At 32.1% G+C, this 11,946-nt stretch overlaps 1 protein-coding gene across 1 annotated transcript; it reads left to right on the top strand.

Moving 5' to 3' along the window:
- Window positions 1–1,506: 1,506 nt before the first annotated feature.
- On the top strand, window positions 1,507–11,588 carry LOC106053411 (chitinase domain-containing protein 1-like). Its single transcript, XM_013208958.2, has 12 exons — window positions 1,507–1,798; window positions 2,690–2,820; window positions 3,318–3,467; window positions 4,182–4,314; window positions 4,589–4,630; window positions 4,844–4,950; window positions 5,545–5,606; window positions 6,433–6,525; window positions 7,026–7,124; window positions 8,142–8,315; window positions 9,506–9,586; window positions 10,670–11,588. The coding sequence occupies exons 2-12, from the start codon at window positions 2,710–2,712 to the stop codon at window positions 10,809–10,811; spliced, it is 1,194 nt and encodes a 397-aa protein (XP_013064412.1). The 5' UTR covers window positions 1,507–1,798; window positions 2,690–2,709; the 3' UTR covers window positions 10,812–11,588.
- The last annotated feature ends 358 nt before the right edge of the window (window positions 11,589–11,946 follow it).

Here is an 11,946-nt window from a genome sequence, read left to right as displayed (position 1 = left end):
ACAGCCAGCGTGCACACCTACAACTTTGACATGATGTATCAACTTTATATCTTCGCTTTTGGTATGGAGCTTTACATGACGTAAGTACTTCATACATACATGGTGTTATTGTTATTTTCAAGGGTCGTCCCTTGATTGAAAGTATTTAACTTAACAATCCCACAAGATTATTTCACCGTAACTGTCATTGTCAGAGTCTCGTTTGACATTGCCTGTTCCTTTATGTTTTCTTGAGTTGACGGGTCCCAAGAAGAGGATGCATATTATATTATGCCAAGGTTAAATAACATTTTATTTTTATGTTCTTATTTGATTTATAGAAATTTCTTTTAATAAACCCTAATGCTTTGTTTGATTTTTTTTATAGTTTCATCAATATGGGATGTAAATGGAGCTTTTAATTTTGTAAACAGGGGAGATAACATTTTAATTCAGATTTTTAAAACTATTTGGTAATACCTTAAAGTGTATTGCAATATTTGTCTTTAAACTAATGAAGAATACAGAGTTTTATACACTTATTTTAAATGTAATATATAATATTCTTTTTATAAACATTGTTGTTTTAATTTTTTGTATACATAAAAATTTATTTAAACATTATTGACCTTTTCAGTGTAATAGCCTTTTAGTTACTAAAACTTCAAATGTTAAGATTTCATTTTGATATTGAAAATATAGGATCAATTTTTTAATGGTCCAAGATTTGGACCAGAAACATTAAAGTATCCATAACTAGACACATAATGCATTGAGTAAATTACAGTTAAGATATTAGATCTAGAATTACCATTTTTGTGTATTAGTAGCCTAATCTAGTCTTGTCAGTAGATCTAGGTTATTCTAGATAATCTAGATCTTTTCTAGTTTATAAGTGGTTTGTATAATGTAGGCCTTATACTATTTTACCATATACAAAATCTAGTCACTAGACCTAGTCCAGGTATTAGATTTTAGATTAATGGCAATGGTATTAATAATTATTTGGGATTATAAATTATATATATTTACTAATATACCCTGACACTAAGATGATCAAGTCAGGGTATAAATTCCAGGAAAGAAAACGGCATTATGCATAAGCGTAATTGTGTAATCTGGTGAAAGAAGCTTCTCGCGCCTCAAACTAATGAAGAATTACTTGAGGTCAACAATTCTCAAAGATAGATTAAAACATTTGGTAATTCATGCTATTGAGCGTGATCTATGTAGGAAATAGAATTATTATGCTTTACTGTATGACTTTGCTACACGCAAGGCTCGTAAAGTAATTATGTACGTAGTAAAGAATGAATAAAATGCATAGACGAATTTATTTTCTAATACAAACTCTTAAATTTGACTTATTGTCCGCTTCCCTACCCACACTTGGCATGTATCGCGAAATGCTTTATTTGATTTGTCAAAGACCTAATATATATAGGTCTGTGGGTTGTAAGGCCTCTTGTGCATCGAAAGATTAGGGTTGTATAATTACCATTACGTTTCGTCTGCAACTCTGCCGAACGTAAACTAAGACATACACTTACATCTAGATCTAGAATCTCTAGATCTATATTTTTTATCATCTATAGATCTATATGAAAGTAGATCATTGGTTCTAATTTTTTTTTTGTTCTTAAACAATTGAAAAGGTTGCAAAATTCTTGTAATTTCAACAAGGCTCTAAACTAAACTTACTTAAGTCTAACTAACCCTCCTAAAGGTTAGCCTAAAGAAAAGTAGTAAACTCAAAACTGTAAGTGTAAAGACAAAGTTGAAAGTACTAGACTCTAACTAAAGAGTAAAGTAAAGCCAGGTGTGTGAATCGTGAATCATAATAAAAATGATAAATTTATCATTCATTAATTTCATTGAATGTAATTATGGCATTATTAAAAAAATATTATTATAATATTTATTTATTGTAATGTATTATTATTTTTATTGTATAATGCAAATGGTAATATTAGTAATAATATCACATAACCAATGACTATGACAGCTAGGACTACTAGGAGGTCTGGGGGTGGCGCTGTGAGCTCTTCCAGCTGGGTCCGGGGCTTCCAAGCATTATTCATGATTATTGATTATAAAAATTCAAACTCTACCAGCCTTCATCCCAGACCCATGCAATCCTGTGAGAGGTTTAAGCTGTAATAAAATAATCTTCAGTTCTGAAGAAAAATCTGAAAAATGTTAAACAAACATGTTAAACCAAAATCTAGATCTAGTTAAAGTTATACTAGAGATCTAGTGGGATGGGTGGCTGAGTGGTTTATGATGAGTATCAAGGGGGCTTGAGTTAGAATTTGGAATTGAATTGGATGTGCTTGCTGATCACCTTTAGACTTAGACTTACTTAGACTTAGATACTCCTGTGCCATAATGCACATTAAGCGGCAAGCTGTCTCCATAAACATCTGTCTCTGGCAATGTCTGAAGCCTCTTGATACCTTGTGTCCACTGCTCTGAGACCCTTCATGAAAGTGTGGCGCCAAGCTATACGAGGTCATCCCTGTTTGTGCTTTCCTCGTATTAGCCTCTGTGTCATTGCACCTTTAGAGACATTGAATAACAACACCTAATACTTAGAACATTGGGACAAGGAATATTTCATTGGACTGCATTGTTAAATTTAATAGATAGAACTGTAGCTTTTTTATGTTAACATTAATATCTTGACTGACACCAAATAGATCTATTACAGAAAAGTATACAAGTACTAAAATGACTACATTTTGGAAGTTAGCTGTCTTCATATTTTATTGTTCTTGCTTCTACACTGTTCATTGTACTCTCTCTAAAAGCCAACGAGGAAAGAAAAAGAAAGAATCAAAGGTAGATTTTTGAAAAAGTACTTTAACAAACAGAATTTCTTCCACAAGCTTCAGAAAATTAAATTATAGATAGGTTAAAAAAAGATAAACAGATTCAAGATTATAATAGAAATGATTATATCATAAATAAATGTTGCTTAAAGTTTGCTTAAAGTTAATATAATTTACACAACAATTTTGTTTGTTTGATTATTATTAACTGGCCCCCCTTGTCTGGCTTGCTAAGATAAGCATACTTTTGTTTGAGTATAAATTAAAAATAATAGTATATTTATTTAGTAACATTTAGCTGTTTATTTTTTAAGCTTTTATTTATATGGTAGTTCTTCTTTTGATTTCTTGTGAGACTTATTTGTCTAAAACGAACACACAAGGTTATCAGTTAACTTTTGTCAAAGATAATAAAGATTGGCTGACTATTGTGTTGGCTTCCTTTTTTCATCACATCCTTATTTCTATTGCCATTCTGCTTCTCATTTTTTCCCTTACATTTTCTAGGTAGAAGTAGCAGATAAGAATGTTGTAGACAGAGGCCTTGTCTCTGTGAATCCATCCATTAGAGACATCATCAGGGAGCATTCTTTATACTTTGACAGAGATAGGGAGGTGAAAAATTTTGAAGGTGAAACGCTGGCATACGTTACACCGGTAAGTTTCAAAACTATATATATATATATGTGTATGTATTTGTGTGGAGTTGTTCTCTTATCATCTTTAGTGATTATCGTCTGCATCAGCTTTTATTTGGTTGAAACGTATGAGCCTCTGTCTTTGAAATATTAGTTTTTAATAGTTTTAGGACTTTAAGGTTTTGTTTCAATTTAAAATATCTCACTTTAAGTATAGAAGCATGTTGAAGCATTCAAATGAAATACTTTTTCTTTCAACCTTGCACTGTTTTGAAAACAAAAGGGAAAGTTATTAACTTTTAAAGAAGAATCTATGACCTTAATGCTTTCTAAGCCTACACAAATTTGTGTGTGTATAGAGAACTTATATTTGCCTATTTTCAAAACTTGTTTTGGTATATCTTTTATTTTACACAGTGTTCTAAAACTTTTAAACTATTAAATAGGCAATGTTATAATAATAATAATAATCTTTATTGTCCGTATGGAAATTTGTCTTACAATTTGTGCATTACACCAAACAAAAAACATTATAACTATAAGAAACCAAAGTGTACATTCACACCAGACTCAATCATAATTTACATGTGACAAAGTTTATATCAGATTGTTCTTATTTAATGATTTGATTGCCAGGGGAACAAAAGAGTGTTTGTGTCTGTTTGTCTTTGCTATCGGTGTCTTGTATCTCTTTTGTGATACAATGTTGATAACATTGTTCTTTTTATTTCAGTGGAACAATCATGGGTATGATATAGCTAAACTTTTTGGTGCCAAGTTTAATTACGTCTCACCAGTGTGGCTTCAGATCAAACGTCAGCCTGGCGGTGCTTTCTATATTCAAGGAACTCATGATGTGGATAAAGGTCGAGTGTCTTTTCTGCAGCTACTGCAAGATTGAAAATATCCACTTATGTTTTATGTTTGCAGACGGAAGTCATATTGAATGTTATAAATTATTTTTTAGGGGCATCACTTCAAGATTTATTCAAAACATGAATAAATTATAAAGCATATCTAAACAAAATAAGCTTGAGTAAATTGTAACAATTATTATTTTTAATTATTATTATTATTATTCTTAATAGAGGTGATTAACTTGTCCAAGTGTTGTTAAATGTTTCCATTGTTCTTGTTCAGGCTGGATTACTGATGTTGTACAAGGTCGCAAGACTAGCCTAGGTAAAATACATGTTTTAAGTAACTATAATGAAAGTAAACTGTTTTAGTCAATGAACAAATATAAATTATTCATATAGACACTAAGCCAATATAATTGTTCATTAAAATGTTTAAAACAAAGTTTTCAGTTCTACATGGTAAAAAAGATGATTTGACTTGGTATCCTCATCTTGAAGGCTCCAGAACGCTAATGGTTTGTTGTTACTGTTACAGTTCCGAGAATACTGTTTGATGGTTGGAGCACTGAGGACTACAATGCTCTGTTTAAGAGTGAAGATCTTATGGAAGACTGTATTGAAACTATTGTCAATACACTCAAGGTAATTCAGCAGTTCAGCTAGTGTCAACCTTTTTACTTTCTTCAACTCTCCCCCCTCCCCACCTTATTTGTCATTAGTGTTTCAATAGTTAATACTAATCCGACATGATCAACGCATAATTTTTTGACTTAATACCGGACAAAACAGAATGAGACAACATTATGTTCCAGAAGCTAAAAGTCGGGACTAGCGAAACCTGCCCTTGTGCAGCATCACCACAGAATGCTAACCATGTGTTTCAAAGCTGCATACTATATCAAGAGGCCCGAAGAAGACTCTTGCCCCAAAACCTTCCTATATAACTAAAACCTATATGGAGAACTGCCTGATTTGGAAATCACTGCACAGTTTATCTCAGATATAGGATTACTGATCTGAACTCTTCAAGAAGAAGAAGATGACGATGAATCCCCTTTCCCATTCTTCCTCTTTATGCTGGTATCAAAATATGTTTAGAGAATATCCCGAATGGTCTGCCTATTACTTATAATACTTTCATAGTCCAGTTTGAAAAACACTTTCCTTATTTTTTGGATCCATTACAAAATTACTCTTTTGAATGTTCAGAACTTCCAAACATTCTATCTCCAACAGACATACAAGTGGCCAGGAGCTGTTATTGAGGTCTGGTCCCAGCTTGGTGGCAATCAAAGAAAGTAAGTAACATCCTAATGGCAGCAATATGCATTTTTCTATTTTTTTAAGGGCTAAGCTAATAAGAATCTACTATTGTTCTTTGTTCATCTTCTTTAAAGAATATAAACGCATTAGAAATTACTTAGAATTGAATTAGAAATTACTTGGAATTGAATTAGAAATTACTCAGATTTTATTTACACTTTCAAAAAAGTGAATTTATAATTGGTAAGTAATGGAGCCTATGATTCTGCACTTCAGTTGTCTTAAAATGAGATGTTTAGAATCAGCTTCATCAAGATATCTGTTGTATGTATACCTTAAATCTTTATTCCATACAACATTAGGGAATCCATGGATTCCTATTGTGAACAAGGCAATAGCATTCATTCCAAGTTAATCTTGATATCACCACTACTTCTTTCTAAAGTCCTTAACTCTTTCTCTCCTAACTGACGATATCAGCGTTGATTCTACCAGAATGTGGTAAATAATTACGGAGAGAAAGAGTTAAGCCCTTCCTTTTTTTTTTATGTAGTCTATCGACCCCCCCTCCTCACACACACACAGCCATAGAAGAATAGGCAAAAACAATCCATATTTTCGATGGTCTTTGGCGACCCCTGGCAAATTGTCAATCGACCCACAGGTTGAGAACCCCTGCCTTAAACCCTTCCTTTCTTTTTTTTTTATGTAGTCTATCTCAATGCAATGTTAGGACACCTTTTTTTCTGGGCAGTAAAAAAAAACAAAAACAAGGCTTAGCTTTAAACAAATTTCTTTCATCTTAACTCTGAACACAAATGTGTCATGTCATTTTATTTAATATTTATTCATTCATTTTAGAGAACTGGTTCATCTAATTAACCATATGGGAGAAATGTTCCATGCAGCTAAGAAAGAGTTGATCATTGTCATACCACCTCCACTGTATGGAAGGTAACTGAAACCAGCTGCGGTATTTCAACTTCAGTAGTTAAAATAACATATGTCTGAATATAATAATTGAATCGGACCAAATATTTCCAAATAGATGCTAATTGGTTCTCAATATTTTAAACCGCAAATATTCCTTCAAATATGAATATTATCTATTAATGTGCTGATTTTGTTATTCCTACTAATAAGATTTTTATTACTTCATTTTTTTTGCATGCAACCTATTTCCTAGTCTAATTCACCTAAAAATAATATGTAGAAATAAAGAATGGATTGAAATAATAATATGGGAAAGTAAATCTCATAAATTGTTAACAAATATTGATTCTTTCCTGAATGTTTGAGCTTACAATGACTTTATACCCAGCTGCAGGGGCTATAATTTGTATTCACATTGTCTTTCTGTTTCCATATATTGTGATGGTCATGCTAACCAATCATGCCCAAAACTAGTTTGAATGTAGAAAATTTGTTTGATACTATGTATATTACTTTTTCAGAGATGTTGATGGCCTAATCAGCAAGCAGGATGTAGATGCCATGGCCAATAATGTAGACAAATTCAGTTTAATGACTTATGATTTTTCTGGTCCAAGCAGGTAAGATGTAACTTCAATAACAATATATAGTATAAATAGACTTCTCAAATCTAAATATATCGGAAGTTTGCAATTTAATTTTTATGTTGGGTTATGGTGACTATATATCAATAACAGTTTAAAAATATTTTATGAAAAAAGATAATTGGCTATTTTGAAATTTACTAATTTTTTGTTATAGTTAATATTTAATAAATATTCAAACTTTTAACTTTCAGTATCTTAGTGTTTTCATTACCGACGGTCATTACTTTGTCTGTAAAAATATCTACCTCCTGCGGCAAACATATTCTTGAGAGACATGCATGTCCACATATATCTCAAGTTAGGGTGGCATTCACTTTGATGGTAGAGGAGCCAGCAATGTTTTTGTCTTGCATGCTTTTCTTCTAGAGCTGAACCAATGTTTTTTGTTGCTGTCCATAGCTTTTTTGTCACCATTTCTCTTAATATAGTGGTTAGGGCTACGTCTTCAACATCGATGTCCTATGCTTTGAGGTCCCATTTGATTACATCCAAATAATGGAGATTGTGACCACCATTTTTTTCTTGCGCCTGCCACGAGTTGTCCATAAAGGATGATTTTTGGGATGTGATTGTTCTCCATCTGGCGAACATGACCATACCAGCGTAGGCAGTGTTGTCTGAGGATTGTAAAGATGCTGGAAAGACTCATTCAAGCAAGTATCTCAGGATTATAACTCTTTCTTGCTATGTGATTTTCAGGTTCCTACCACTTTTGGCTTCAGATAAACACTGACTCAGTGTATTCTAGATTTGCTGTGCTCATTCTTTGATCAAATTTATTGTGGCAGTATTTTTTATTTTTACTTTCAATTTCATTTTTGTGAGTAAAAGCAAAAAAAAAAAAAAAAGCTAAATAAAGGACTTGTACTGAACATATTCTGATACATTGGCAAATCTAATTTGTATTATTGAGAATTAAATAAAAGTTAGGTACAATTTACTATCGTTTCTGGATTTGTTTACATGTGAATTTGTTTTTTTAAATTTCAGGCCAGGTCCTAATAGCCCTTTACTTTGGGTAAAAGACTGTATTTTAAAGTTGGCACCAGAAGCTGATTCCCCAATCAGGAAAAAACTTTTAGTTGGTCTCAATTTTTACGGACTCCGCTACATGGTGAACAAAGATGGTACTTTGATGAATGGAGAACATGTTATAGGTTCACAGTAAGTTTACTTATTTATTATTTGAATCTATTTTCATTAAATTCTTTTATAGACTACAAGCTAGTCCTTGCAAATAGGACTGGACTCAACATTTTGTGAATTATATTTTTTTTTCCTTTTTTTTTAAATTCAGAAAGGCTGTAGGCTTGTTTTCCCACCTTTGCTTTATGTACAATTATTCTTAAGGATCTAAATAATGCACTGAAACTCTTTGTGTCAGGATTTTGTGATTTTACCATCACAAAAGAGATACAAGACACTGATAGCAATCCGAGAGTTCTTGTTGCTCCTTCACAAAATTCGCTGATGATGCGGCTCAGAGAGCTAGACGTAAATGAGTATTTCAAAGAAATAGAACACATTGAAAAATACTGTAAAGATAATTTTTTATTATTAAATGTAAAAAAAACCAAAGAAATGATAATCGATTTTCGTAGGGACAAGAAGGAAAATGATATTGTTTCTATAGCTGGAGAGACTATTGAAATTATGCAAACCTTTAAATACCTGGGTACTATCCTAGACAATAAATTAAATTTTACTGCAAATACTGATTATATCAGCAAAAAAGGGCAGCAAAGATAACGATTACTAAGAAAACTGTCATCGTTTAATGTTAGCGAAAAGGCCTTGGCTATGTTTTATCACGCTCACATCTGCAATATTTTAAGTTTCAATATCACTGCCTGATATGGCAATCTGAGCATTAAAAATAGGAATAAACTTTATAGAATCCTAAATGCTGCTGGCAAAATCATTGGCAAAAAACAAACCCCATTTGGGCAGTTGTTTGAGACAAACATCTCTAAAAAAGCTAACAATATCCTCGAAATAAAGAATCACCCTTTGTGTCAGGATTTTGTGATTTTACCATCACAAAAGAGATACAAGACACCGATAGCAAAGACAAACAGACACAAACACTCTTTTGTTCCCCTGGCAATCAAATCATTAAATAAGAACAATCTGGTATAAACTTTGTCACATGTAAATTATGAGTGAGTCTGGTGTGTATGTACACTTTGGTTTCTTATAGTTATAATGTTTTTTGTTTGGTGTAATGCACAAATTGTAAGACAAATTTCCTTACGGATAATAAAGATTATTATTATTATTTTATTTTATAATTAATAGATGCTCAGTGTTCTACAGATCATGCCCTTTACTATATGTTTTATTCATCTCTTCAGATTTATTGATTACCTGAAGAAGGCCAAGTCTGCTCATGCCCATTGGAACTCTCAGGCAGATGAACATAGTTTTGAATATAAGTAAGTCAAAAGTCTTTTCTATTGTCAGTTTTCTTTGTGCACCTATCTATAACATTATATAGGCTTTTTTTTTCTTACAAATTAATTTAGACTTTAGACTATAGGTTGTTAAAGCTAATTAATGGATTAAATATTTTGGGGATATTTTTAGAGTTTTAAATCTTTTTTTGTTTAACTCTTTCTCTCCTAACTGATGTTACCAGCGTTGATTACCACCAGAATGTGGTAAATAATTACGGAGAGAAAGAGTTAACTATGATTCTAAACAATAAAAAAAAAACATAATACCACACAATAGTTATTGTGCATGAAGATGTTGCTGTGTCACAGTAGACTCATGCTTCACTTAATGTTGTCTTGTAAATTACAGACATAACTTCAAGAGAAAAGATAACTTACAAGCTACATATAGCTGTTTTCAACAATGAAAATAGTTAAATGACATACTTGATACTTTGAAGACGTTTTCTTAATTGTGCATGATTTTAGATATTACTAAAACAATCACTATTCTTTGTAGTTTATATGGTGTAGATGGCTCTCCCTAAGGTTGTGACTAGTGTTTCTAAAACAGTAGATTTTCAATTTAGGTCATTGTTGTTTTTTTTTTAGTGAAAAATAGTTAAAGCCGCTAAGCCAACATTTTTTGTGAGCTGAACATCATCATTTAAACAACATTGCTGTCCCTCTTCCAAACTATGTTTGTAAAATGTTTTACATATTTCGGATGTTCCTTCAGAGTTGAAGATAATTACTTCCTAGTCCAAACCTCCCGCAGGACGACGGGGGATGGGAGTGGGTAGGGTTTGAACCCTGGACCATTGATAAATCTAAACGACAGTCCAGCATGCAAACCGCACGACCAGGCAGCAATTTACTGTCAAATAGAGAATTAAAGTTGATAGGACTTTAAAGAATCGTAATTCTTAGAATCCGATATTGCACTACATTTAGGGTATCTGCTATTAAATTGTATAACAAAATAAAATATTTCTTTTGAACTAAAAAGAAATCATAAGTTGCATATAATGTTGTACAGAAACTTAACTAAGATTCTGCATTTTTCTTTTATTTCTTCTGCAGTGATGCTAAAGGAAAATTCAGCATTGTTTATCCATCGTTGAAATCGATACAAGATCGCCTTAATTTAGCCAGGGAGCTGGGCACTGGAATATCAATCTGGGAAATAGGTCAAGGGTTAGATTATTTTTATGATTTACTGTAACCTTTGTTAGTTTGAAATTATGTTAATGACCAAGATTAGTATGTTGAGTTGAATGTGTCTTGCCAACTATGTATTATTTATAAATTATAAATGTGGTGTAAGGACGTGATATGGGAGAGAAGTGAGAAGAAAGTGGTACAATTGGGAACTGTTGATTGCTGTCTCTTATCTGACTCTAAGGATCAAATTGTTGTTGTTCTTAAGCTTTACACGTCAATGTAACATATCAATAGGCTACACTAGTTCATCTTTAACTACTGTGACACTCCGATAACTTGCATAGATCTTTGATCAGGGAAAAGGATCTACAATACTCTGTAGCTGTCTGTGTATGTAGAGAATAAAGTCATTCCAATGATGGTTGGTTGATGTGTGACTCTCTTGTATGTACATTTGTATATTGTAGGTGAAATGAAAGTCTGAATTTTGATAGCTAGTTATTTTGCCAACATTTCGATGAGATACCATGTCTTTTAAATGCTTGACTTCACCTGTCCTATTGACCGTCTGAAGCCATATGTTGTTTTTTTTTTGTCCCTTGATTCTTTATCTATAGGGTCTTGCCAGTGACTCTCATTCCTTACTTGATGTTGTTTTCTCATCCCATCATTTATTTGTTTCCTTACTCTTTTTACCCAGGAAGAGATTTTTTTAAAGCTCCACACTTTATGTGTGCTCAATTCTATTTTTTTTAAGATAGTGAGTTTTAGTCCTACTGTGATCATTTCATAAATTAGATTATGTTTACATTTTTAAAAGAACAGCTTCAAAGACTTATTTTTGTTGACTTTTTTGTGTTATGCTTTGAGATATATTTGTAGACATTGTTTTAACAAATACATCTGTAAATGTAACATTTGTGTTCAATTAAAAACAATTGTTCAATTTTTCAAATCTTTCCATTGGCTCAACATTGTGAGAGATGTGTCAAAAAAAATTAAATTAACATGGATTGGATTCTAACTTATAAGTTATATCTTTCTTTTATAATGGTAGAGACTTTGATATGAACATGCACTTTCAGGTTTCAATTGAGAAAAGGAAGGGGGCGGGGTGGTTTAATGATATATGCAGCTTTACAAAAAAACTAAAAAGGAGAAACATCAATTCTTTTTTTGTTGTATTATCCCAACAT

This window comes from Biomphalaria glabrata, chromosome 2, assembly GCF_947242115.1.
Source record: "Biomphalaria glabrata chromosome 2, xgBioGlab47.1, whole genome shotgun sequence".
Classification (NCBI taxonomy): Eukaryota; Metazoa; Mollusca; class Gastropoda; family Planorbidae; genus Biomphalaria; species Biomphalaria glabrata.
The sequence above is the reverse complement of the archived record's forward strand: the minus strand, read 5'-3'. Positions and strand labels throughout refer to the sequence as shown.

Coding starts and splice junctions, on each gene's coding strand:
- LOC106053411 (XM_013208958.2), top strand. CDS start 2,710: ATGACTACATTTTGGAAGTTAGCTGTCTTCATATTTTATTGTTCTTGC. Junction 4,315..4,588: donor AACTCATGATGTGGATAAAG/GTCGAGTGTCTT, acceptor GTTCTTGTTCAG/GCTGGATTACTGATGTTGTA. Junction 9,587..10,669: donor GAACATAGTTTTGAATATAA/GTAAGTCAAAAG, acceptor TTTCTTCTGCAG/TGATGCTAAAGGAAAATTCA.